Source organism: Bos taurus, chromosome 4 (assembly GCF_002263795.3).
Source record: "Bos taurus isolate L1 Dominette 01449 registration number 42190680 breed Hereford chromosome 4, ARS-UCD2.0, whole genome shotgun sequence".
Taxonomy (NCBI): Eukaryota; Metazoa; Chordata; class Mammalia; order Artiodactyla; family Bovidae; genus Bos; species Bos taurus.
In genome coordinates this window covers 31605862-31632121 of record NC_037331.1, presented here as the reverse complement: position 1 = coordinate 31632121, position 26260 = coordinate 31605862, and the positions used below count along the sequence as shown (strand labels likewise).

The window sequence follows — 26260 nt, the reverse complement described above, 5'->3', positions numbered from 1 at the left end:
TTTATATATATATTAATGGAAAGCATTCTTTTGGAAAACAAAAAATTGCTTTAGCTTTAGCATTTCCACACATTTCAGAACATATATCTCTTGCCATGACCTTATTATTGTTAAATAACAACCCAAATTTCTAGAGTTATATTTTGGCAATTTCAATTTTTAAATTATTATTATTATTAATAGATTTTATTTTTTCAAGAGCAGTTTTAGGTTCACAACAAAATTGAGTAGAAAGTACAGGTTCCTGTATACCCTCTGACCACTACCCTTTATCAACATTCTTTATCCTCCCAACAATCAACACTCCAAGCAAGAGAGATGTTGCAAGGCCCTGTCACTCTAATTTTGATGAGACAGTGATTAAAGAGAATGATTTTTAAAGAAAAGTTAGTTTCTGCTGATGTATTATTTTGGAGAGACCATGTTTGACCATTGGCATCTTTGCCTGATTTTCCCCACTTTTCATTTAGTTTCTTTGATATTGTACTGATGAGGCATAACTTAATGCTGTGTTTTCAGACTTTTGAAATTCTGTGTATAAATTTTTGAGAAAGTTTTAATGAATTTATAATTCCATGTCAATACATATGTTTGGAAACTAAAATTATAATGTAGAATTGCTGCTTTTGACGTTCAAGGGTCATAGTTTCATAATTAATAGCTTTATTTATATATATTATTCATTCTTTCAAACATACTGTGTTTTACTTAGTGTGTAATTTTTAAACCTATATTTTCAAGCCACTTACAGATTGAGGGCTATTTAGAAGTCATAATTTGAAAGTAAAATGCAATTAGAGAATGATAATAACAGAAAAAAGATTTTTAAAAGCATTAAGTAAGGTAAGAGAAGAATGTGAGTAGATTATGAGCATAACAAGAATCAAATGAAAATTCCAGTAATAAAGGTAAAACTGTGAAATAATTAATTTTTTTAATTAATAATAAAAATGCAGTTTTATTTTCTTAAATGCTTATTACTTTTAAAAAACAGAGCTAAAAGAAAAGCTGAAGGTATTTCTTTATAATAATGCTTCTTGTCTATAGTTATTCTTAAATGTTGCTTCTGAAGCTGTTTTCATTGTCTACCATTTCAGCTATGAGTCCTATTTCTTAAATCCCTGAATAATTCTCTACAATTTATACTTATTTATTTCCTTGTACTTTTCCATTCCTTCTCCTCTTCCAGAGCAAATTTAATTTCTTTTTTTTTTTTGTCTGTTTCCCCACCACCACCATTATGACTCACTCTTCCATTTTTTAAAATTATCTATACTTGGAACAATGCAATCAACTTTCCTCCTTTCTTTTAAAATGGTATTGAAATACCCATTCATAGAAGTCCCCTAACTAAGTTATAGTTGCAAATAATGAGTACTTATAATTTTTGCCAGCTTGTTATCAGCTGAAGTCTTATCTAGTGAAATCCTAATTTTTTATTACTTCCTACCATTTTCCACTAGTACATTTGTGATATAAATGAGACAAGTCAGTGAAAAGCATTTTGGTATGTTTTAAAACACTACATAAAGCCTGATTGTTTATTAATTAAAAACTATTTGCTTTATTTTATTAACTGCACAGTAGTATTCTTGATAAGCTTTTATTAGCAAGCTTGCTATTCAAATGATCCTGTGATTGATTAACTCTTTCATTGACTTTCCTCAATTTGAGACAAACATGTTGAGTTTGAGTATATCAGACAAAAAATATGTGATACATATATGATACAATATGTGATACATATCTGATATAATAGTAACAATCAGTTTAATGATATTTTTTTAAATTTCTATAACCCTGAAGTTTAGTACTCAAACTCATATTATCTGACATTTATATCACCATTACAGAAATATATCACATTACAGTAAGGATTTTTTAGAATGTTGTTTCAATACCTGCTGTCTGCATTCCAAATTCACATGTAAATAGAATATATTGAACTTATATTCTCATTTATGTACAATTAGAGCTGTTTGCAACAAGTAAGTATAACAGTAAAAGTGATATTTATAGTCTAGATTCTTTCAATTTTGTCCTACTTTTGGTCCTGGCACATGTTAAGTGATTTATTTTTATAATATTGAATTTCATTATTTTGACTTAGGAGATCCAAGAGTACAAAGCTTTAGATAGTAAAAAAGAATTGAGGGACTTCCCTGGTGGTCCAGTAGGTAAGACTTCACCTTCCAATGCAGGGGGTGCAGGTTCAAGCCCTGTTCAGGGAGCTAAGATTGCAAATGCCTTGTGGCCAAAAGAAATCCTTCAAAACATAAAACAGAAGCAATATTGAAACAAATTCAATAAAGACTTTAAAAATGGTCCACATCAAAAAAACCTGAAAGAACGATGTCTATTTTTAAGCCTTCTTAGTGATATCAAATCAGTACCCTGAGAATTTTAGAGTATTTAGTTAATTATATGGAATGTTTATTATATGGCTTCCCTGGTGGCTCAGAGGATAAATCGTCTGCCTGCAATGAGGGATACCTGGGTTCGATCTCTGGGTTGGGAAGATCCCCTGGAGAAGGAAATGGCAACCCACTCCAGTATTCTTGCCTGGAGAATCCCATGGACAGAGGAGTCTGGTGCGCTACAGTCCACGGGGTCGCAAAGAGTCAGACACGACTGAGCGACTTCACACACACACATGGAATGTTTATGTGAAAAATGAAGCACAATACAGTTCACATAGATTGGATCTAAAGAAAGTGAAGTTTCATGTTGTTACATTTCCAGCATTAAGTTTCTATTTAAAGGATATTAAGGTATTTAAATGAGTTTAAATTATGCCAGAATTCAAAGATAAACTATGATTATGTTTTTTTAAATGACCAAAAAAATGTGATTCATTTCAATTTGCTCAGAGGTTTAGTACTAACTTATTAGATGAGAAAAGAAATGGAATAATAGAAAAGATGCAGTTCATGTTGGAAAATAGTTTATTTAAAACCATTTATTTTTAAAACCTGGTTATTGATTTTTAAAATGTTAATAAATTTCTATTATATATTAATAAAAATAGAGTAATAACTTTCTAATGAACAAATCTGAATAATTATAAAAGATATACTTTAGTTAAATATCATTAAAAATTATTTAAAACATTTAAGCTGGTCTTTCTAGATAGTGCAGAAGGTAAATGCCATAAATCTTGGAATGAAACATTTATTTTGTGAATCAGATTTTATGATTTTATGTGTAAATCATTTGGGGAAAAACAAAGTTGCTGATAATTATAAAAGCATTTTGAAAAATGCAGAAATGGTAATTTTAAATTCAAAAGTAGCAAACTTTAATGAATTGGCTATTGGAATTCTGCATTTGCAGTTAGATATTTATAATACTTATGTTTTTATTTTAAAAGTTGTTTATACTTATTAAAGAAATTTAGAAAAGAAATCATTTTGAGAAACTCTATTATTTTTAGATTCTAAAATGCTATTTGAGGAGAAAACTTTGCTTTCCTGATGTAGATGGTAAAACATTTGGACCAAAAATAAGCATTTCCTTCTGACCAGACTTAGCATTGCATGAATTTTAACTGACATTTTTGATATTGACCTTCTATTCATGAAAGACAAAATAACATATTGGGCAATATTAGGTGACACAAGGAAAAAGGACATATTAACCAGAGAACTGAAAAACAATTGACATATGTGAAATTAGACTTAAAGAGAAAGATAGTAGTCTTAGAATCCTGGCCAACTTTAGATGAAAACAAAAAAATCTTAATTTATTTCTAGATAAAATAAAGTAAAATAATTTTCTATACAGAGAAGCAGGGTATTTAAAATTATTGGTCTTATGAGACAGAAACGGTTGTTTGTAAACGATTATGTTCTACATTTTTTACTAAGGAGGCCTTATATAATTCTTGTTGTAGTTAAGGAACTTATTTTTTATTTTGTTATTTATTATTGAGCTCTACCTCTTCCCCCCACCTTTTAAGTAGCATTTGGTGCACACTCCAGTACTCTTGCCTGGAAAATCCCATGGACAGAGGAGCCTGGTAGGCTGCAGTCCATGAGGTCGCTAAGAGTCGGACACGACCGAGCGACTTTACTTTGACTTTTCACTTTCACGTGTTGGAGAAGGAAATGGCAACCCACTCCAGTATTCTTGCCTGGCGAATCCCAGGGACGGGAGCCTGGTGGGCTGCTGTCTATGGGGTTGCACAGAGTCGGACACAACTGAAGCAACTTAGCAGCAGCAGCAGAAGCAGTACATGGAGAAAGAAATAAGATTTTATAGGTAGTTTCGTAGTAGATATTCCTTATCTGTTTTTGGCCTGTCTGGTTATGAGGAACTTTAATCATGAAGGACTCACCTGATCCAGCAGCAGTATTGCATTTCTCACAGAGTTTTTTTGTTTTAATACTTGAGACTTAATAAAGATGACAGAAAAAGTTACTGAGAGTGATTGAATCTACCTCGATAAGGAGAATTATAAAAACAAGTTAAAGACTTGACTATTCTTTACTTAAGAAAGTGGATAATATTTCCTAACCAGTGTGTCCATAAATAAATTGTTGTGGTCCAGACTGTGTTTTTCTGTGTAACCCAGGCTGCTCTCTTATCTGGAAATTCTTCTGGCTTCAGGACTAAGATTACTAAATCTCAGTCTTCATTCATGTCCGTGCTCAGAGTGCAGCACCTTCTTAACTGCCAGCACCTTATTCTGTGGTTCTATGTCAGTGCTCTCCTTTCCTCTAATCTGCCTTGCAAATCTGTGGATTTTTACATTGCTGTTTTTTCTAAACCAGGACACACTTTGTGCTCAATATTTTGTGTAAAATGTGACTTCTTTAATAAAGAATGCTAATAGAGTACCCAAGTAATTTATCTCTATACTTGTCAATAGCTATCTATTGCAGTCAGAACAAAGTCTAAGCTCTAACATTATGGCATAGGTGGCCCTAGTGACACCTTACCTCCCACTGTGACCTCACTTGAAGACCACTCTCACCTTTCCTTCTAACCTTTCAACCCACTAAGACATTTCTACCTTGGGGGCTTCATAGTAGCAATTGGGGACGTTTGAGCTGAGCTTTGATGATTTTGAGAAGAGTCAGCTTAAACTGTCTTCCTCCAGACTGTTGTGTGCCTGCTAAATCTCTTCAGTTTTGTCTGACTCTTTGCCACCTTATGGACTATAGCCCGCCAGGCTCCTCTGTCCATGGAATTCTCCAGGCAAATTGAATACTGGAGTGGGTTGCCATGCCCTCCTTCAGGGGATCTTCCTGATCCAGGGATCGAACCTGCATCTATTACGTCTCCTGTGTTGGGAGACAGATTTTTTACTGCCAGCACCAAGATTATTGTGTAGTCAGTGCTTTTTCATCATTCGGATCTCAGCTCAAACATCCCTTCCTCAAAAAGTTCTTCCCAGACTGTCCATCTAAAGTAGACTTTCTTCTTTACTACCCTGCTTACTCTTTTCCATTATTCATGTCTTCATTGTATTTTCCACTATCTAAAATTCTCTTGTTTGCTTAATTCCCGTTTGTGAGGGCAGTGTCTTTGTCTGGTTGGCCACTGTATCCCCAGAGTCTAAAACAGTGTCTGGTACATAATAGGGGCTCAGTAAATTGTTGAATGCATGAATGAGTGAATAAATGATAAATTTATACTGTAGACTGAGCAATTTCTTTTTTCCTTATTTTATTGAAAAACAGTGCAATAACATGATAGTAAACTGGGTAGAGGAATATTCACTTATAGTCCTGGTACTTAAAAAATTGACGTTTTACAGTTTTTTTCCATATGTATATGTATTTTTCATAGTTATACTCTTTAAATTATTTTTTATATTTTGCTTTCTTCAGTTAGGCTTGTCCAATATTTTCCCAAGTTCTCCTAGTGAGTCCCGTTATTTAAATGGCTACATAATATTACATTGAGCTGATATTCCATCATTTACTTAACCATTTCCTTAATATGCTAAATAATTTGTTTCTAGCTTTTTGCTATTATAGATAACACTGCAATGAATAGCTTAATGAATATAGAAAACATTTGTCTTCCATTGAATAGAATACATTTTAAACTTTAAACTGACAGGATAGTATGCAATTGTTCAGGTATTTTATGACTCTTAAAATATATCTTATAAAAGAATGTGTATAACTTTCTTCTGGGGTCTACTCTAAAATACTTGTCTTTATTGATGTCAATAATTGTATGATACAGATATTTGAGGTACAGATTTTGATTGATTTTGCAAATAAATTTGCAAGTGCCTTAGGGCATAACCAGATTCTTTTTTTTGTTTTTTTCCAGATTCCTTTAGACTTGTGAATCAGTCTGGGTATAGATTTGTGTAAATTCTGTGAATAATAAATTGTTCATTTATTTAAATTATCACTTTCAGTAAAAAGGGGAACTATGAAAAAATAAAACCTAAAGCTCAAATGAAGAGTTTCATGAGCAACATAATGGAATAGATATTTGAGATTCTAAAACTGTATATGAGAGAAATCACAACTTTTCATAATCAGCTTTAATGATATTTGCAATTTTTTTTACCTTTTTCCCCCTCTCAAAGCCAGAAGACATTTTGTAGGGAGAAACGATGCCCTTAACTCTCCTCATTTCTGTATATGGAGAGAAGGTGACCTATTTATAGAGGTTATACAAATAAAATATTCTCTGAGAAGTTTTTATTTGGATGTTTTTTGAACTTTTCGAATTATTTGAAGTCAAATGTAAGTATTGTTTTTTATAGGTATAGAACAGTCATGACACATTTTGCATAAAATTTTAAGTTCTGGGCTTTTAAGCAGATTCTATTTTCTTATGCATTTGTATTCCCTTAAAACATCTCCTTTATAGTCTTTTTCAAAAAAGAATAATTCTTAACTATCTATGTTATCCTCTGGATAGACTTAAAACTATAGACTTAAAAATAACTTTCTGATGTGAACAATCATTTTTTTAAACCTACCTTTAGAGGCAGATACAACACTTTTCTAAAACAAAGAGCCTATGTTTTTCTTTGCCATCTAAAAATTCTTTTAAGCTATATGATATTTTTTTGTTTTATCAAGTCAAGTAACACATTCTCACCTTTCTCATGTCTTTTCTGTGTTCTTTCAACTTTATTTAGGGCTTCCCTAGTGGCTCAGCAGTAAAGAATCTGCCTGCAGTGCAGGAGATGTGGATGTGGATTCAATCCCTGGGTTAGGAAAATCCCCTGGAGAAGGAAATGACAACCCACTCCAGTTGGTTTCTTGCCTGGCAATCCCATGGACAGAGCAGCTTGGCGTGCTACAGTCCATGAGGTCGCAAGAGTCAGACATGACTTAGTGACTAAACCACCACCACCACACCTTGATTTATTCTAATAATAATTTCATCTCATAACTGGAGATTCGTTCAACTTATCAAACAAATTTTATTGGGCACTTACTTAATGCAAGGTACTTTCCTGGGAACAAGGTATACAGCAGTGACCAAACAAGAATCCCTGACGTCTTGGAGCTTCCATCTGGTAGATACGATAAATAAATAATTGTAGGTTAGAAAGTGATGAAGTGCTAAGAAGAAAAACAAAGTAGGGAAGAGAGTGTATGAAACATGGGTAATATTGAAACTCGATGGGATGATCAGGGGAGATTTCATTGAGAAGGGTAGTTTTGAAAAAAGACCTGAAGGAAGTAAGAAGGTGAGCTATGTAGCTATGTGGGGAAGAGCGTTCCAGGCCTAGGGAATAACAAGACCAATAAGTAGTTGTGTGTAGGAGGAGTGGGTCACAGAATTATATAGGGAAGAAGTTGGAGAAATAAGAGAAAGATCATGTAACAGATGTTTGTTTTTTTTGTAATTATCTTTCTTTATCCTATAATTGTCCTGAGAAATATACTTCTTTTATTCCTAGGTTTTCTTTCTGTGAATTTACTTTAATAAACAGTTTATAAATTTTGTGGTTTTTACCATTTTTGAGTGATAATATACATAAATTGGGGCTTCCCAGATGACACTAGTGGTAAAGAATCTGCCAACCAGTACAGGAGATGCAAGACGTGGGTTTCAATCCCTGGGTCAGAGAAATCTCCTGGAGTAGGAAGTTTTCCAGTATTCCTGCCTGGAAAATTCCATGGACAGAGAAGCCTGGCAGGCTACAGTCCATGAGGCCACAGAGAGTCGGACATGACTGTGTGACTAAGCACACATAAATCTATTAAAGATTTTTGCCTGTGGAAGAACATATCTCACTTACCACTTAGCATTTAATTAGATGATTTTTAAAAATTAGTATTACTGTTTCTTAGCCTGCAGATCTTTACATTTCCCCAGTAAATGTGATTACTAACCCAACTGCCTTGTGCTATTTTATATAATATTCTTGTCATTTCTAGTTTTTCTTGCAAAATTCTAAATTTTTACCATTGCAGCAGCATTTTCACTGATGTCTTTTAAAAAATAAAACCAATTTAAAACATAAATTAACCTTGAAGACTCTGACTTCTTTAGGTTTTCTTAGAGATTTATTTTATCTTGCTCTGTGTTCAAAGTAAATTGTTTGCTTTCTATGAAATGACCAGGAATCTAGGCAAATAAGATTTTTTTTTAATTAAAAAATGTTTGTCAGAGAATATTTAACTCAAATTGACATTAATGAATTGAAGAGTTAGTATTTATAGTATGTTAGAATGGACATTTGATGTCAACAAAAGATTCTACGGTTTAGGTCCTCCAAACAGTAGTTGTTGTAACTGTTTCTGATCTTCAGTTTCCTTGTCTGTAAATGGGAATCAAAATGCCTGCTTCCAGAGGCACACCAGCACATTGTTTTGAGAATATAATTGAATAATACATGTGAATGCTTTCAAGAAAACTATTAAGTGCCAATCAGTGTGGTAGCTTTGTTTTCTATTCTGTTAGGTCACTTATGGTTATCTTTTAAAGTTTTGTTAAATTTTAGTAATCATTGGCTTTGTTAAAATTTGGATAAGAAACCAATTTATAATTATTTTGGACTAGTAAAATCTAACTGAGGTAAATGCCAGAGGCCACTGCAACTGAGAGTAAAATCAGCATGGCACTTGGTCACTTGGGTGACAACCAAGACTTGTCCATTTATGTTGTAGAAGCAGTTTCACAAAGAACTATTAACAAGATCACTGCTGCTGCTGCTGCTAAGTCACTTCAGTCGTGTCCGACTCTGTGCGACCCCAGGGATTTTCCAAATCCCATGGATGGAGGAGCCTGGTAGGCTGCAGTCCATGGGGTCGCTAAGAGTCAGACACGACTGAGCGACTTCACTTTCACTTTTCACTTTCATGCATTGGAGAAGGAAATGGCAACCCACTCCAGTGTTCTTGCCTGGAGAATCCCAGGGACGGGGGAGTCTGGTGGGCTGCCGTCTCTGGGGTCGCACAGAGTCGGACACGGACACAACTGAAGCAACTTAGCAGCAGCAGCAGCAATGATCCTGTTAATAGATCTTCGTTGTGAAACTGCTTCTACAACATAAATGGACAAGTCTTGGTTGTCATCCAAGTGACCAAGTGCCATGCTGATTTTACTCTCAGTTGCAGTGGCCTCTGGCATTTACTTCAATTAGATCTTACTTGCCCTCACTTTGAAGACAGCTTTTAGCAATGGGGAATGGGCTTATTTAGGAATTCTGTCAGGGAAGCTGAAGCAGCAGTGTGTTAAACATTAATACCTCACTGATATCCTCTGGCCAGTTTAGGAAAGGATTTCATTTAGGGTATATGCAGTCAAAAGTTTATGAAGCGCTGCTGCTGCTAAGTCACTTCAGTCGTGTCCGACTCTGTGCGACCCCAGAGATGGCAGCCCACCAGGCTCCCCGTCCCTGGGATTCTCCAGGCAAGAACACTGGAGTGGGTTGCCATTTCCTTCTCCAATGCATGAAAGTGAAAAGTGAAAGTGAAGTCGCTCAGCAACCCCATGGACGGCAGCCCACCAGGCTCCTCTGTCCATGGGGTTTTCCAGGCAAGAGTACTGGAGTGGGGTGCCATTGCCTTCTCCGTATGAAGCACGAGGTAATTGGAAAATTAATATGCCAACATATTGACCTACCAGCCCAGGGCAACATGAAGCTTTGAAAACCCTTGGAGGTGCATATTGCTGCTCGGTAATGGAGTACTCAGGGCATCCATCTTTCAGAATTTGCCACACATTGGTCATGTGGGAAATTTATAAAACCCTAATGCCCAGGTCATAGCTCATACTGTTTAAATCAGAATGTTAAGGGTGAAAGCCAGGCATCAGTAGTTCTTCAAGATGCTCAGCAAAGTGGGGACCCATAGGAATATGTGGCTCGGCCTCCATTCTTCTACCTGTTATTGTTTCACATGCTGTAGCACCATTCACAGAGCTCGATGTTCTATCATGAAACATATTTGAAAGTATTGGGTAACATCACTCACTCAGATTTGTGTTCTACATTTTTAAAGAGTGCATACTGTTTTACATAGTCTTATGTTGTTTTGAACTTTAACTTTCATTACTGGTCCATGGTAGATATATTCATGTTATTTTTTTCCATCTGTTACAGATATTTCCTTGACAGCTTTAAATGAACCATGGCTTTGTGATTTGAGACACAAAACAATGTCTACAAGTTTTAACTATTTAGGAGTTTCATTGTTTCAATTACAGATTACCATTTTCAGAATAACGGACCAATAGCCACTTTGATTTTACAAATCCATTTTTATTTATTTCCAGTTTAGTAACGAACTGTTACAAGTTAGCCTAAATTTATGGAATTAGTATGTCTGAAGGAATAGATTTTAATTATATCACACCTGCATTAATATTTACTAATATACAAGATGATTGGTGTGTGAAACAAAAACTTTACCTATAGTACTAACCATGATATAAGTGAATAAGCATTTTTCCAACGTCATGGTTTATTAAGGCAGACTTAGTATAATCTAATTAAAATGATTATGCAAGGAGAATTCCTAAATGGCTTGGTTCCTCATGTTGACAGGAAGGAACTAGAGTTTTGGCTGTAAATCCTTGAAAACTTGCGTAAGGCTTGACATAAGTTCAAGTGGTCACAATATTATCTTAAAATAGTAAAAATTCTATTTTAAGTTATAAAAAAATTTCTGTTTCACAGTCCATGTCAAATGTGTGTGTGAAAAAATACAGAACATAAAATGATGCTCTGAGTTTTTTCATTGTCATTTGAAATTAAAGAACATGACCCCATTTCTCCAGTACTGTCAGAGTATTGTAAATTATGGGAGTTCCATCAGGGCATATATTTGGCTTAATACTTAAAATTCAGTCGTCCAATTTTTGTTTTGGATCGTTTGCTTTTCTTGCTTTGCATTTTTGTTTTGTTTTGTTTTCAGCCATCATTTTGTCTTATCATCTTCAATTCTAGAGCAACCTGACAACAATAATGATACTACTGAATTGGGCATCCTTGTCATTCCTGAGATTAGTGTCACAAATGTGGCCGGAGAGAGAACCGGGAATGGGGAAAAAGGCAGAACACTAGGAGAGATTGATGCCCAGCATATACAGGGTGTACAGGAAACAGCCACAGATCCTAGAACTGAGAGCAAAGGCTTGCCAGAGATCAGGAGGCAAAAATCTGTAAGAAAAATGATGGAGGATGGAATAAACTCACCTGGCAGAGTGCAGTTTTAGCAGAGCACTTTATAGCTGCACTCCAAGGTATTCATGGCAAAGGGTCACTGCTGCATGTTTTAGGCAACAGTTGCACAGCCACAAAAATTTTGCATGTCGTCTAATCTAAATGCATGAATTATGTACTACAGTTTCTCAATGACTTAATGCTCTTTGGAATGGTCATATCTATACTGTCTCTGAGTAAATTGTTATGAAAATGAGGCAGAAAATGGCTTCCAGAATAATTTACTGCTTGTGTTTTGAGATCTAAAATTACTTTTTTATCCTTGTATTTTTGCCATCTTTGATATAGAAGATAATGTATAAAGAATTTTAACAAGTTTGTAGTTATATTTATGTCTATATATTTTTCTTTTAGTAAGAAAATCTAGAATATGCAGTGCAACCTTGAAAAAAAGTCTTTAAACTATTTTAATAACTTTTTTTTTAAGTGTTTTGGTATAATCTTTGACTTTACACTGCTTTGCTATTAGGGGAGAGTTTACCCCCTAGTTTTACTGTGTGGTATTTTTCTAATTGTCTCTGATCTTTGCATGAATAGTAATAAAACTTTTCTAAAAACACAGTGGGGTGTGGCTTATGGCATGCTTTTTTATTTAATATACTTTAAATTATTCTAATTTTAATGATAAACTATTGACATTTTATAGAATGTTTTGATTTATCCTTTGATTTTGGTCAGTAGTCTGTTGCTTTACATATTATGCTAAAATTATTCTAAAATTTATTTAAAGTATATTTGATTTGGTATTAATCATGAAAAAAAAGAATTACTGAAAATGTTTAATATTAATTAACCCTTGTTATTTCTTTGTTTAGAAAATACAGAATTAACAGGTCAAGAAGAACTGATGGAGATATCCGAAGTTGACGAGGGATTTTATTCCAGGGCTGCCTCTAGTACCAGCCAATCGGGTTTATCAAACATTAGTCAAAATTGTAGTAACAAGACAAGTATAGGAAAGACTCAGAGACGGTCAGGAGGAAACAAAACTGGAGGAAAAGAGAAAGAAACTACAGGGGAGTCTTGCAAAGATCACTTTGTTCGAAAACAAACGCAGAGAGCCCAAAGTGAGAATCTTGAGCTTCTCTCCTTAAAGAGACTTACGCTGACAACCAGCCAATCTCTGCCTAAACCTTGCAGTCATGGTTTGGCTAAGACTGCCGCCAGTGTTTTCAGTAAATCCTTTGAACAAGTCAGTGGTGTCTCAGTGCCGCATAACCCGTCATCTGCTGTCGGCTGTGGGGCTGGGACAGATGCCAATAGGTTTTCTGCTTGTAGTCTCCAAGAAGAAAAGCTGATATACACTTCTGAAAGGACTGAACTTCCAATGAAGCATCAAGCAGGTCAGCAGAGACCTCCTAGTATTAGCATTACTTTGTCCACAGATTAATTTGTAAGGGTTTCCTCATGTAAGCAGTGAATCTGGAAATACAACTTGGCTTCTTCACGCAAGTTCCCAGGGTCGTCTTTCATCCCTGCTCCTGACGGGAGCCCTGATGTCTTAAATTCTGATGGCTGCCTTGACTTTATGAAGGGAATAATGTCTAGGTTGTAGTAAGTTGAAATATGTTTTTGCTATTTCTTGGGTTGTATTTTTTCCCCTTGGCTTGAGTCTTTTTTTTTTTAATCTTGTTTCTGTTGCCCTAAGATTGACATTGTGATAGTACATTTTTACAGGTTGTGTGATCAGGTTGGTTACATCTCCTGTAAGGTTGTGAATCTTTTTCTTTAATAACTCCTATTTTGGTAGCTATATGTTTGGCCTTCAATGTAAAGGGAATCCATGTATGGAAACTGTTTTTTCAAGAATGAGGCTAGGTACAACTCCAAGAATTTTACAGCTGGCTGTTTAGGAAGCCACTCTGAAAAACAGGCATGTGAAAAAACAAAAATGATTCCTATGAAAAGTGCCTGATAAAAATGTTTGTAGCCAGATCATCTTGAAGATTAGTAGAACAGTAATATAAAGCACTGGAAAATGCCTCATAACTCAGTACCCTAAAATATTATGTGATTCCAGGGAAAGGGAAGAGGAATTGCCGTCATTTATTTGGAACATTTTATATAAAAAATCAGGTTGCAAGTAGATGTGTTATTTTGAAGTGTTTGATCTGGATTTAGCAGGTGAAAATCCTTTTCAGTTCCTAAGGTGTAATAGGCCATAAAGCTGGCTTACCCTGCTGCTGGATTTTGGAAATACTGCTTAGTTTGGATTCCCATAATTGAGAGCACACATCATTGAAGACTTCACTGTAAATTTTGTACCTCAGCTCTAAAGATAGCAGTGTTCACCATATTGAATGGTTTGTCTACAAATGAAGGAAATTAGGTAAATTTTTCATCTATTAAATATCATTGAAAGAAAATAAAAATAGTGAAACATGGACTAAAGACATTTATGTACTAACTAATTTAGGTCATTTATGTTTGTGTTCTTAAATTTAAATTTTTAAATATGAAAAATATTGAATGTGTTTCTTGTTTTTTGAACAGGCCTATTTTAAATGTTCTTGTTAAGATACGAAGAATAATCAGTATAGTTGCCCCCAGCCAAAAAACAAAAACAAAAAGCTAATTTAACAGAAGCTGAACAAACTTGTATGTAGCTATAGAGGATCATGTGACCTCCAGATGGATGTAAAAATTTTGATATTTGCTAGTGGTGATAATTTCAGCTATGGTGAGGTTCCTTTTAAATCAAGTAGGCTTAGTTATAATCTAGAGTAAGAGAGAAAAAAGCAGGGTTGAGAATGAGAGAGTAAGTTTACTGGGGAGGAAGACCTAGGAAGCTGTCCCTTTTTCAGTGGTTAGTACACAGTTTTCCTTATTCATAGTCCTTAGCTATAGCCACACAGAAAATGCTAGTTTTCATCTTGTACCTGTTTATGCAGAGCTCAAATATGTGAAAAAGTTGTATGTCTTGAAGACTGCTAAAGTATTTACAGTATGAATACAGTTTTGACTGTAACTACTTTGGCTGTTGTTTTAAATCTAATTTTTCAAAAATCATTAACTAGTTTTCATTGAGTAATCCTAAATAAAATATGGTTTTTAACATAAGTGAACTTGATATTTTTAGTTCCAGTGGTAGAAATGAAGTAAGATCTATTGGCATACATTATAGTTAAAAAAAAAAAGTCAAGTCAACTGGACAGTGAAAGTTGACAAAATATTAATGTACTGAGAATCCTGTGTTCAATTTAAATCCTGTGTACAATCACTGTGAATTTCGTGTTGTCTTTTTGTAATTCTTTAACAAAGAATTTTTCCTAGGCATAGCTGCTAACAATCTTAATAGTCTTTAATAGTCTTAAGAACTAATTTAAAAGATTGGCATTGGAAGCAAGTTAAGGTGCTTAGGAAATGTAGAAGGTTTTTGGGAAACATTAGTTTGAGGACACATTAGCCAGCACAAATAAGAGATCAGGTTTTAATGTTCAGCTGTTGTAATGGAACCTCATTTTGGTATTATTCTAGATCATTGTGATCTGAGGAGCAGTAAGGAGCATTGGCAGAATTTCAGAGCCACCTTAGATCTACTGAATCATAACCTGCCTTTTAATAAGATCTCAAGTGATTATTATGCACATTAAAGTTTGAAAAGACAGTATCAAAGTGCAAACAAATTACTTACCTAATATTTAGAATTCTCAGTGGTCTCACAACCCTAGATCAAATATGTTGGATACTATAATCTTCACTGTTTTTAACAGCTAATTAATTTTTTATAGTGTTGACTCACTTAAGTCCCCTAATTCTAAATCTTTAATGAATCCCATTTGTTTTTACAATAAAAATGGTTAACATTTTGTATTTTTTTGATAACTAAAAATGGAATCAGAGCTCTACAGTTTTAAGTATGAAAAGGGTACCACCCTTTTATACAGTGCACAGCAAATCTGCATGTGTTTATTCTTTTAAAAACCCTGAAGGATTATTCAAAGGAATGGTTCTGAATTTTTGCTCCAAGTAATTTTCACCAGTTGATTTTTTGGAATGTGGGATTATATGGAGTTGTGTTAATGAGAAAATTCTTTTGTAGTATCTTTGATGCTATTTCAAGTAAGGATTATACATTTGAAAATTTTTATAGCAATTATAAATACTGGGTAATGCTAACTAACAATTGTAATTGTCTCTACTAGTCTTGTCCCTCTTACTTTTCCAAATTTGAAAGTTGGGGTGGCTTTTGTAGGTCATTTTCTTCTGAAGATGCTGACGTGACCATTTGATCACAGACCTCTATATATTCAGAGTAATATCTTTTATCACAAGAAGGAGTCTGCACAAAACTGGGGCCTTGTACCCCATAGCTCAGAGGATCTCAGTAGACCCTGTAGTCCCATTCCACATTTTAAACCTCTAAAAGATTCTTCGAATTACCCAACCTCTCACTCTTCAAATACCCAACTACCTAGGATATTCTAGTGAAGCTGGATGCCAGATTTTGCCTTTTGGAATCCAAGTGGAGAGAGAAACAAAGACTTAAGGGGATTGTCTAGGGCAGGTGAGCACCCTGGAATCCCTTGTTATACCACCATGGAGTTTTTAAAGGCAACTCTGTAGATTTGAAGAGTAGAAATTCTTAGTCCTTAAATGATTTCAGTGGTTTTTGAAAAAGCAATATTTCATTGTTCTCTTCAATTATGAAGTAACTGCTTAGCGAAGATTATTCATTTAAAGACAAAAGAGTTGAAATAAAGGGAAATAAAAATTTTAAACCAAAATAGATAAAAATGTTCCCATTTTTAGGGGATTTTGCCTGTTTGGAAGAATAAAATTAAAGTGTTGAAACCTTTACATTTAAATTATAAAGAAAAATACACTCAGACTTAATTTTCAGCAAATATTTAAAATAAGGCTATTTAACATTTGAGTCTATAGGCACTGTAAGTCTACACTTTATTAAAGGGAAGCACATCAAGAAAATATGTATGTTAAATAATGTAACTGCAAAAAAAATTTTTTGAAAAGCCATTTAAAAAGAATAATTTGATGGGTACTTAAGCATTGTAGATAAAAATTAGTGTATTAATAGTGTCTTCCCAATCTTTGGATAAAAAAAATTAACTCTCTAGTCCTTTGATTAGCATGAATTTATACTTTTAGATTAATTGCTTAGTAAAATTATATATAATGCTTTGAGTTATTCACATTTATATTTAATATTGATAAATTCTTCATCAGAGAATATAAGTATATTGTCTTCTGTATTTTGTAACTTGTGCATATCTAAAGAGACTAACAGTGAACATTTTAGAAGATGCTTTTGTGTTTTTTAATAGTAGAGGTCTAGAATATTAATGTCTTGATATAAAGTTTCTACTAGTAAACTCAAGATCTTGTTTCACATACTGTTATTGTGTACCTCTAATCTTTACTTCTAAGTATGTAGTGATACTAATCTTTTCATAGTAAATATACTTGTTTCTAATTGTATTCCTAGAGTTTACATTCCTAAAGAATAAATTATGACTTTGGATATTTTTATGTGCTCCCTACCTGTTTAAGGTTGTGGAAATAAACTGGAGTTTAGTTTTTTGACGTTTTGTATATTTGTGTAATTGTTCTCCATATATAATACTTTTTACAACAGTGCTGCCTCTTGTTTTATTGAAATAAAAACAGAAAAAAAATTTTTTTCCAGATCACTTTACTCATTAAAAAACCATCATAAAATTTTGCAAAAGTCATGTGGAGGAAGAAACTAAAGGAGAAGACTTAGGTGAGTTGAGTCATTGAGAGCTTTTGGGAGTAAGCCATAGGACAATGACATTTCATTCTTGGCTTTATGTTTTACATGGCCTATGGATGAGATGTGTGACAAATTCATTAGTATTCATCAAAAAGAAGATGAGCTCCATGAGTCATGCACCACTGACATTTGTCATACCAAGAGTACAGGCAACTTTAGATAACAATGCTTTGCCCTTTTATCTGTTGTATGAGTCTTTATCTCTTGAATGCAGAGATTATATGCCTCTAGAATAGGACTTTGTGCATTGTAGATATTGAGACACTTAATGAATATGTGAGTTAGGTTGACGTTAGTGTTGGGAAAGAATCAAGGATAAGTTCTCCAATGTATTATATTACAGTAAAATTTTAAAATTCCATTTAATGACTCTAGGAAATCTTCATGACATTACCTTGAATAGTATTACTGTGTGTGCTTAGAAACAAAACCCTCTTAGAAACTTGAAAAAAAAGTCCTGTTTTATAGTTGATTATATATTTGGATAATTCCACTTCATCTAAGGAACTGAGTAATTTTGGAAATATTTTCTAAACTACTATTAGAGGAGCATTCACAGAAAACAAGAGAAGTGATTTTTGTAAATCACATGTTAGCCCTATGGAAGAGAAACTCATCTAGTGACTTAACAATCACCATAAATAGTTGACTCCATAGAATCTGTAATACCAGCATAATTATTTTATAATTATTAAGAAAGGCTTTGACAGATAATTCTAGTCACTTGGTAATTTCCCTTGTATTGTTACTGTGGTAGTAGTAATAGCTAATATTTGTAATTAAAATTGTGATCTCATTTAATCTTCAAAACATTCCTATAAAATGATTAGAATCCCCATTTTAAAAAGAGGAAACTGAAGCTCTCAAAAGGACAAATGACTTGCCCAAAGTCACAGAGCTGCTGGGTGGAAAGCTAGGTCTTGTGACTCATTTTTCTATCACCTGGTAAAAGAAGATACTAAGTGATACTATATAACAGACATATTATATATTTGATATTCATTCATTCCATAAGTGACAGTTAAGTTTTAAGGTGAAAATAAAAGTTTTCTAAAAATAAATTATGATATTTTTGTAGAACTTTAGGTAATTGTGTTTCCTTCAGTGGTAAACTGAAGGCTAGTCAGTCAGATATTAAAAACATAGTAAAATATAAATTAAGATTTTGTTTATTTTTTTACCTGTCAAATAAGGATTTAAAAGATTGAGACTAGTATTGATATAGGAGTTGGAAAATTTAAGTCCATTGGCAGGACTTAAATTGGTACAACTAAAATAATGAGCAACTCAGCAGGATCTATCAAACTTTAAAGTGCATATGTCTTCTGAGCTAGCAACCCCACTCTTCTATGTTTATTTTTCTATATTTTTTGGAAATTTTAGTATAAATGTGTAAAGGTATTCATTGCAGCATTGCCTGTAATAGCAAAAAAAAAAAAAAATCAGTCTAAATAATCATTAATAGAGGACTGGATAAATTATGGTGCATACATACATATAGTGGAAAATGATGTAGCTGTGAAAAACAATGCAGATTTGTATGTGATGATTCAGAAAGATTATTTAATTATAATGTTCCATGGGAAAAAATGTCATAGAACAATTTCATTTTTAGAAGACTTGTGTAGAACATTTAATGTGGATATATATGTATTTATATATACATACATGTACATATGTACAGCACATGTGTGTTTGCTGGTATGTGGGGAGAAAAGCATTATTTCTGTAAGTGTGATCTAATGGTAGCCTGCATCATGGAAAAAATGGTGCTTTTAAAAATAGAGATTCTCAGACCTTGTGCTGAACCCTCTAAATCAGAATCATGGAGTGAAGCATGAAAACCTTTATTTGTAACAAGTTCCTCAGTTGATTCTTATTCAACCTTAACATTTGGTCTACTAGCTAACAGCAGTGAATTGATTATCTTTCTGCTATTAGTCTGTAGTTAGGAAAAACAAATATTTTAAAACGTTAATTGTTAAATTGAGGTGTAGTTTACACATAATGTTAAGTTAGTTTCAGGTATACAACATAATGGTTGAATATTTGTATATACTGCAAAATGATCACCAAAGGTAAGTGTAGTTAACATTCATCACAATACATAGTTTCTTCTTTTGTGATGAGAACTTTTAAGATTTACTCTCTTAGCAATTTTCAAATAAGCAATGCAATATTAACTACAGTGATCATGCTGTACATTACATCCTCATGACTTTTATAACTGCAAGCTTATACCTTTTGACTCCCTTCACCTGTTTTACCACCTCTCCACCCCTGCCTCTGACTTATTTCACTTAATATAATGCCCCTAATATCCAACCATGTTATCACAAATGACAAGTATTTCAGCTTTTCTATGACTGGATGATATTCCTATGTGCACGTGTGTGTGTGTGTGTGTGTGTGTGTGTGTGTGTGTATAGTATATACCTCATTTTCTTTATCCATTCATCTATTAATGGACACTTAGGTTGTTTCAGAAAGGACAAATTTCTTGAACAGATCTTGTGTTCTAGATGAGGCTTCCCCTAAGATAAAGCCAGTTAACATTGATTAACATTATTAACATAGACCTGTTAGTGAAAAGTAAATTGGCCTGACATAGAAAAATGATTCTTTTGTATCAGTTCAGTTCAGTCGCTCAGTCGTGTCCGACTCTTTGCGACCCCATGAATTGTAGCAGGCCAGGCCTCCATGTCCATCACCAACTCCTGGAGTTCACTCAAACTCACGTCCATCGAGTCCGTGATGCCATCCAGCCATCTCATCCTCTGTCGTCCCCTTCTCCTCCTGCCCCCAATCCCTCCCAGCATCAGAGTCTTTTCCAATGAGTCACCTCTTCACATGAGGTGGCCAAAGTACTGGAGTTTCAGCTTAAGCATCAGTCCTTCCAAGGAACACCCAGGACTGATCTCCTTCAGAATGGACTGGTTGATCTCCTTGCAGTCCAAGGGACTCTCAAGAGTCTTCTCCAACACCACAGTTCAAAAGCATCAATTCTTCGGCACTCAGCTTTCTTGACAGTCCAACTCTCACATCCATACATGACCACTGGAAAAACCATAGCCTTGACTAGATGGACCTTTGTTGGCAAAGTAATGTCTCTGCTTTTCAATATGCTATCTAGATTGGTCATAACTTTCCTTCCAAGGAGTAAGCGTCTTTTAATTTCATGGCTGCAATCACAATCTGCAGTGATTTTGGAGCCCAAAAAAAGAAAGTCTGACACTGTTTCCACTGTTTCCCCATCTATTTGCCATGAAGTGATGGGACCAGATGCCATGATCTTCATTTTCTGAATAGTACATGCCAATTAAATGAGACATCCTTAAAAACAAAAAAACAAATTTTGTTATTGTTGGACTCTATCATCTGATGACCTAATAAAACAAAATTAAGTACTGAAACTTATTGCAGTAAGACATCACACCCACCATCTTCATAAACTTACCTGTGTCTCAGAACCAGAAAATTAGCCATTTGTTGAGTTTTGGGCTCCCCATGGACAGAGGAGCCTGGTGGGCTATAGCGTACGGGGTCACAAAGAGATGAATACGACTGAAGCAACTTAGCACACATGCTATCCTAAAAAGCCAAAGGGTCATGAAATTCTCCCTCTGTTCCAGAAGCCGAAATCCATGCAAACAAGCACGTTGCATGCTTACTATTAATACTTTAGCTTTGCCATGAGAAGTTAGCAGGTGTAGTCTTTGATTAAATTAAAACTCAGGTACTCAAAAGTGAAGTCTAAACAGGTAAGCCCTAATTAAGTAGCTACTTTAAAATGATAAAATATAAATACTAACATGAAAAAATGAGAGCAACATAATTTCTGTTGACTTTCGCAGATTTTTTTCCGAGTGAACATACTTTGGAGAGAACAGGCATACCTCTGAAATATTTTGTTACAGTAACTCACTAGAAGTTAGCTAAAATTAGTTGGCTAGGAAAGCAACAGGAAAATGTAATGATATATTTTATTTCCCAAAGTGATTTGATTGCTTTGGGACCTATGCACAAATGGTTTAAGGCATATCTGTCAAAATAGGGAATTGATTGGATTTGGTAAAGTTAACAAAATGGTTTAGGATTGGTGGGCACAGCAAACAAGGGCCTTTAAGAATCTTCATAAGTAAAACTGTTGTTTGATACCCAGCTCTTTGCCAGGTAGGCAGATCATTGTCTCCATCCCATAGAAAGTTACTTACGTAAGCAAAAAATTAGATTGTTCCTGTCTTTTGGTTTGTTTTGTTTATCACCTTTCCTGGGCAAAGGTTTATTGGAATAAACAATTAACTCATATTGACTAGATGGGCTACAGTCTTATCTAAGCCATATTGACACTGATGGTTTCAGGTCTGTTTTCCTCTCCCCCTTCAAAGATTGTAAGTCAGTACTATGAATATAGTGTATTGACATGTCTTTAATGACTTCTTAGGGTTCTACAGAAGCTCTCAGAGATTTCTTCTGAAGTTACCTGGTCAACCTAGGGGATAAAATGTTAGGCTTTGTCACTCCTCCTGGCAGATTGGACTCTTAGTAGTGGCAGTAATCAGGATAGCCTTGATGAAAGGAAGGCCATATTGTTGAGGTCCATATATATACCCTTCATGCTTCCAGTATAGCCACTTTGTTCATAAGCTGATAGAACAAGAACTGGGATATGAAAGAAAGATCAACTGACATCCTCAGAATTATCTTGACCATCTGATTACTTAGCATCTCCTTCAAATGGGGCCTTGGTTGAGTATTTATGTAGGAAAGAAATATTCCTACAATCTGAGCCCACTGGGACAAGTCCGACCATAATTTTAGTGCCCAATTATTATCACTCATCCTCTAAACTTGTTACTTTCATGTCCACCTCCTGGCCAACTATGAGTCATAAAATGGGGGCAGATCTGCACCTTGGGATATCTTTACCATCTGTGAAGAACAGATACTGCTCAGATTTATTCTCCCTGTAAAGAGTTCCTCTCCTAACTGTCCCCCACCACCATTGCTGAGTGGGGCTGTAGTGCCACAGTTACCTCTAACTCATCCCAGCATACTGTGCAGTAGTGCTCATATAGGTTTGATCCCTGGGTTGGGAAGATCCCCTGGAGGAAGAAATCACAACCCTCTCCAGTATTCTTGCCCGGAGAATCCCATGGACAGAGGAACCTGTCTGGCTACAGTCCATGGGGTCGCACAGAGTTGGACACAACTGAAGTGACTTAGCATGCATGCACACAGCATGTAGACCATTTTAAGGCTCAGCAATTCAGTAAAAGGACTTACAGAACTCACTAGAAGCTGTTCAACTCATAGTTTATTACAGGAAAAGGATACAGGTTATCTTCATCTGTATCTAATCTTCTGAAAGGGCATGGGGCAGAGTCCAAGAGAATTCCACATGTGGGATTTTCAGTTGTCCTCTCCTAGTGGAGTCCTGGATAACACCAGCTTCTCCAAGTGATGATGTATAACAACACAGATGGAGTGCTGCCAACCAGGGAAGCCATACCTGAGCCTTGGTATGGTGATTTTATTAGGGCTCAGTCATGGAGATGTGTTGGACCACTACCATGACTAACTTCTAGTCTCCAGTCCCTCTGGAAGCCAAGCTGATGATGCATGGCCAGAAGCTCCTACCCAAAATCTTTCTATTAGCCTGTCAGTGTGGTCCAAGGTGCCCAGGTAAACAAAGACACTCATTAGGTAGGGCATTCCACTGGCTTAGATATCACCTCCCAGCAGCTCAGGGCAAAAACCAGACCTTTCTTGTGGGTGAGATCAATTCTTTACTACCCAAGGCATGAAGATTGGATTCTGGCTTGGGTACAAAATGTATTTGAAGCTGAAAATGTGGCTAGTGGCAGAAAAGAGAATCACTGATACAGTGACAGTGGAGAAGGAGTTAAAGTCATTAGCAGAAGATATAGACCTAAGACATGCATGGAATTAACCAGCAGGTTTAGGGAATGTGGTTTTTATCATTACTTCCCTCCACATTGTACCAGGAGGACCACGATAAGATGTAACAAAACCAAAATCATAAGGAAAAAAAACAAAAACAAAAAAACAGAGCCAAGTTGTGTCTGTGTCCTGGAGCACTGGGGTATGCATTTTCAACAGTGCCACACCAGAATAACTAACCAAAGAAAGCTGCTTAAATTGAGTACGCAATGGAAGTCACAACAAAGAGGAAACTATGGTTATTAAGGCTCTTGTTATCTAATGAAGAAAACCAAATTCTCCAAAAGAAATTTGTCAAATGGACCTTTCTGCTACTCCATTGTACACTAATCTGCCTGACTCATTTCCCACTTTTCATTACTTAGAATATTTTAAATTATTTCCACTTTAAATTATTAGAAACAAAATTACAGACTCAAAATTTGGAAGCAAGAATGATCTTAAAACTCCTTTAAGTCCACATTTTATCATAAGGATAGCCCCCCAAACTGCCTGCATGAGAACTTTTCTGGACCGATTTCTCAGCCACATCAAAGCAATTTTGGTTCAGTTGATGAGGCATGTGGAGCACAGAAATCTGCATTTTAATAAGCAAGCACAGCCCTCTGTATCTACTTTGCCTTCTCCAGAATGTTTTGCATACACAATGATTTCCTTACAATGATTTGTTTACATTAACTGCAGGAAAACTTTTGTTTCAATGATGTGTCTTGACACCTAGAAAGCCCTCAATAAATATTTTTCAAGTAGTCTTTGATTCTCCTGTTCCAACATATCAGCTAGATTCAAGAGTTTAATTGCAGAGATTGAGGGTTCTCTGTGCTGAGGATACATGGAGGGAACTAGGGTTATATGGCAGCCTCAGCCAGTCGTCAACTAGGTGTCTCTATGGAATGATTTTTTTTTGTTATTTTTAATCTTTGTTTCATAATAAAGGTGTTTTTTTTTTTTTTTTTTAAATCCAGGCGTATCTTACCTGAACTAATTAACAATAAGTAAGGAGAAAAGGAAATTTTCCCCACCTCTCCTAAACATCTTATTCTTTGATGGGAGATTGGACCAACCTTGGTCGGGTGTATTACTTACACGCTGAATGTGAGAACCACGGGCTTTAGCCAAACCATCACACATAGAGCAACAAAATCAAGACCAGTTAAATGATTTCTCCAAGGTAGTATCAATACTTTGAACATACGGGTTTAAATTATTTCTTCTATAGTCCTCTAAGTGGAATTACCAATTTAAAGACATTAATTCTTTAATGGCCCATTGCTAGGTAGATTTTCTGAACAATCAAATAAAAATTGCACTGCTGCAAATTATGTATTACTCTCCCTGCCCTCCAACCCCAACTGCCACCAACCAGTGCTTCTAATTTTGAGCCTTAATTTATTTAAAAGTTTTAATTGTTGTGTAATTGTGCCCCACAATGTCCATTTTCATATCAAAGAAGCCTAGCAAGGCTGTGCATTTTTCATTTTGGTAATTTGATATTTGCAAGTCTGCATGTGTAAATAGTTTGTCGATGATTAATAGTTTATTATCTATTTCTCTCTTTATTGCTTTGCTTTTAATACTTTATATGTGTGTCCATTGTGTCATGTATCAATCTATAACTGAGATAAATATGGCAGTCCATTTTTTCTAGCTCTTAAAATAATGTTCAGTGTTCATTTGGAATTACATTTGACCCTTGAACAGCACATGTCCACTTACAGGTGAATTTTTTTCAATATATATGTACTACAAGGTAGACTAAAATTATACATGGATTTTCAACTTACGAGTCAGCACCGCAACCTCCATGTTGTTCAAGGATCAGCTGTACTTTCACAGTTAATGTATCAGATTCTGATGTATTAGAAATCTCACACCCATCCTCCTGGTTTATTCCTGTCCCACTCTGCTTCTTTGTTTACACTGATATGTGAACTTTCTCTTCATGACTAAGAAGTCAGCAGAAATGGAAGTATTAATTGAGCTAAGTCAGTGAATCATTCTTGAAAAAAACAGTGGCAGTATTAAGATTATGATGATGATACTATTACTGCTTCTACTATTCTTCGTCATCATCACCAAGTAATAATAAAGGCATTGTATGGTGGTCTTGTTCACTAATTTTTCCAAATAACGCTATTTATCAAGAGATTGGGCTGGAGACTGAAGCTAGTATTTAATTTAATCTAACTTAGTGAACAGTGTTAATGTTTTACTTGAGTCTTTTCAGACAGAAACAAAGTATACGTCTTCATAAATTTATATTCCCGCCTATATTAGTTTAATTTCCCCATAAATAAATTTCTTCTGTTAGGTGGTAAAAATGTTAAAAAATCATGTTAAAAAATCCTACATAACTAATTTTATTTTTATTATGTAAACATAGAAATGAAACATATTTGATATCCTATGTGTAAAACCAGAACATATAATGCAATAAAAATATAGCTGCATCTGGAAAAAGATTAGAAAGAGTTATATAAAATAAAGACATAAGATTATGTTTCTTTTTTCCTTTTTGGCAAATTTTCTTTAAAGATATTACTTAATACTTATGTGAAGAAATTAAAGATGGTGACTTACATAAAATATTTTCTTTTAAGATGTGGGTAAATCCCTTTTCCTCTTGAAATCATACTGGGTATGCCCAATTTTACTTTACCATCCAGTAGTAAGCACTTGGGATCCCAAAGATAAGTTTGTTTAAAGTTTGAATTACTAAGTTTTCTTTATAATTTTATAATTTTTACATTTTATATCTTATTAATCTTACTATATTATGTATTTTTTTGCCTTTGTTTTATCAGTTTTCATATTTTTAGTATTTTTATAGCTGTCTCCTAGGTAGTAATAAAATTTGTTGAAATAGAAGAAAATTATATTTCCCT

General features: G+C 34.6%; 1 protein-coding gene across 2 annotated transcripts in view; it reads left to right on the top strand.

Moving 5' to 3' along the window:
• The window catches only part of HYCC1 (hyccin PI4KA lipid kinase complex subunit 1), an 87351-nt gene extending 70151 nt beyond the window's left edge, over positions 1–17200 (top strand). Inside the window, exon 11 of one of the 2 annotated variants that reach the window (XM_002686713.7) lies at positions 12472–17200. In XM_002686713.7, coding sequence (XP_002686759.1) covers positions 12472–13046 — 575 coding nt within the window. In that variant the 3' untranslated portion in view covers positions 13047–17200. Of the gene's footprint in view, positions 1–11380; positions 11675–12471 lie in introns of those variants that run through there. The other variant, XM_059885821.1, reaches the window with a different exon arrangement.
• Positions 17201–26260: the final 9060 nt, after the last annotated feature.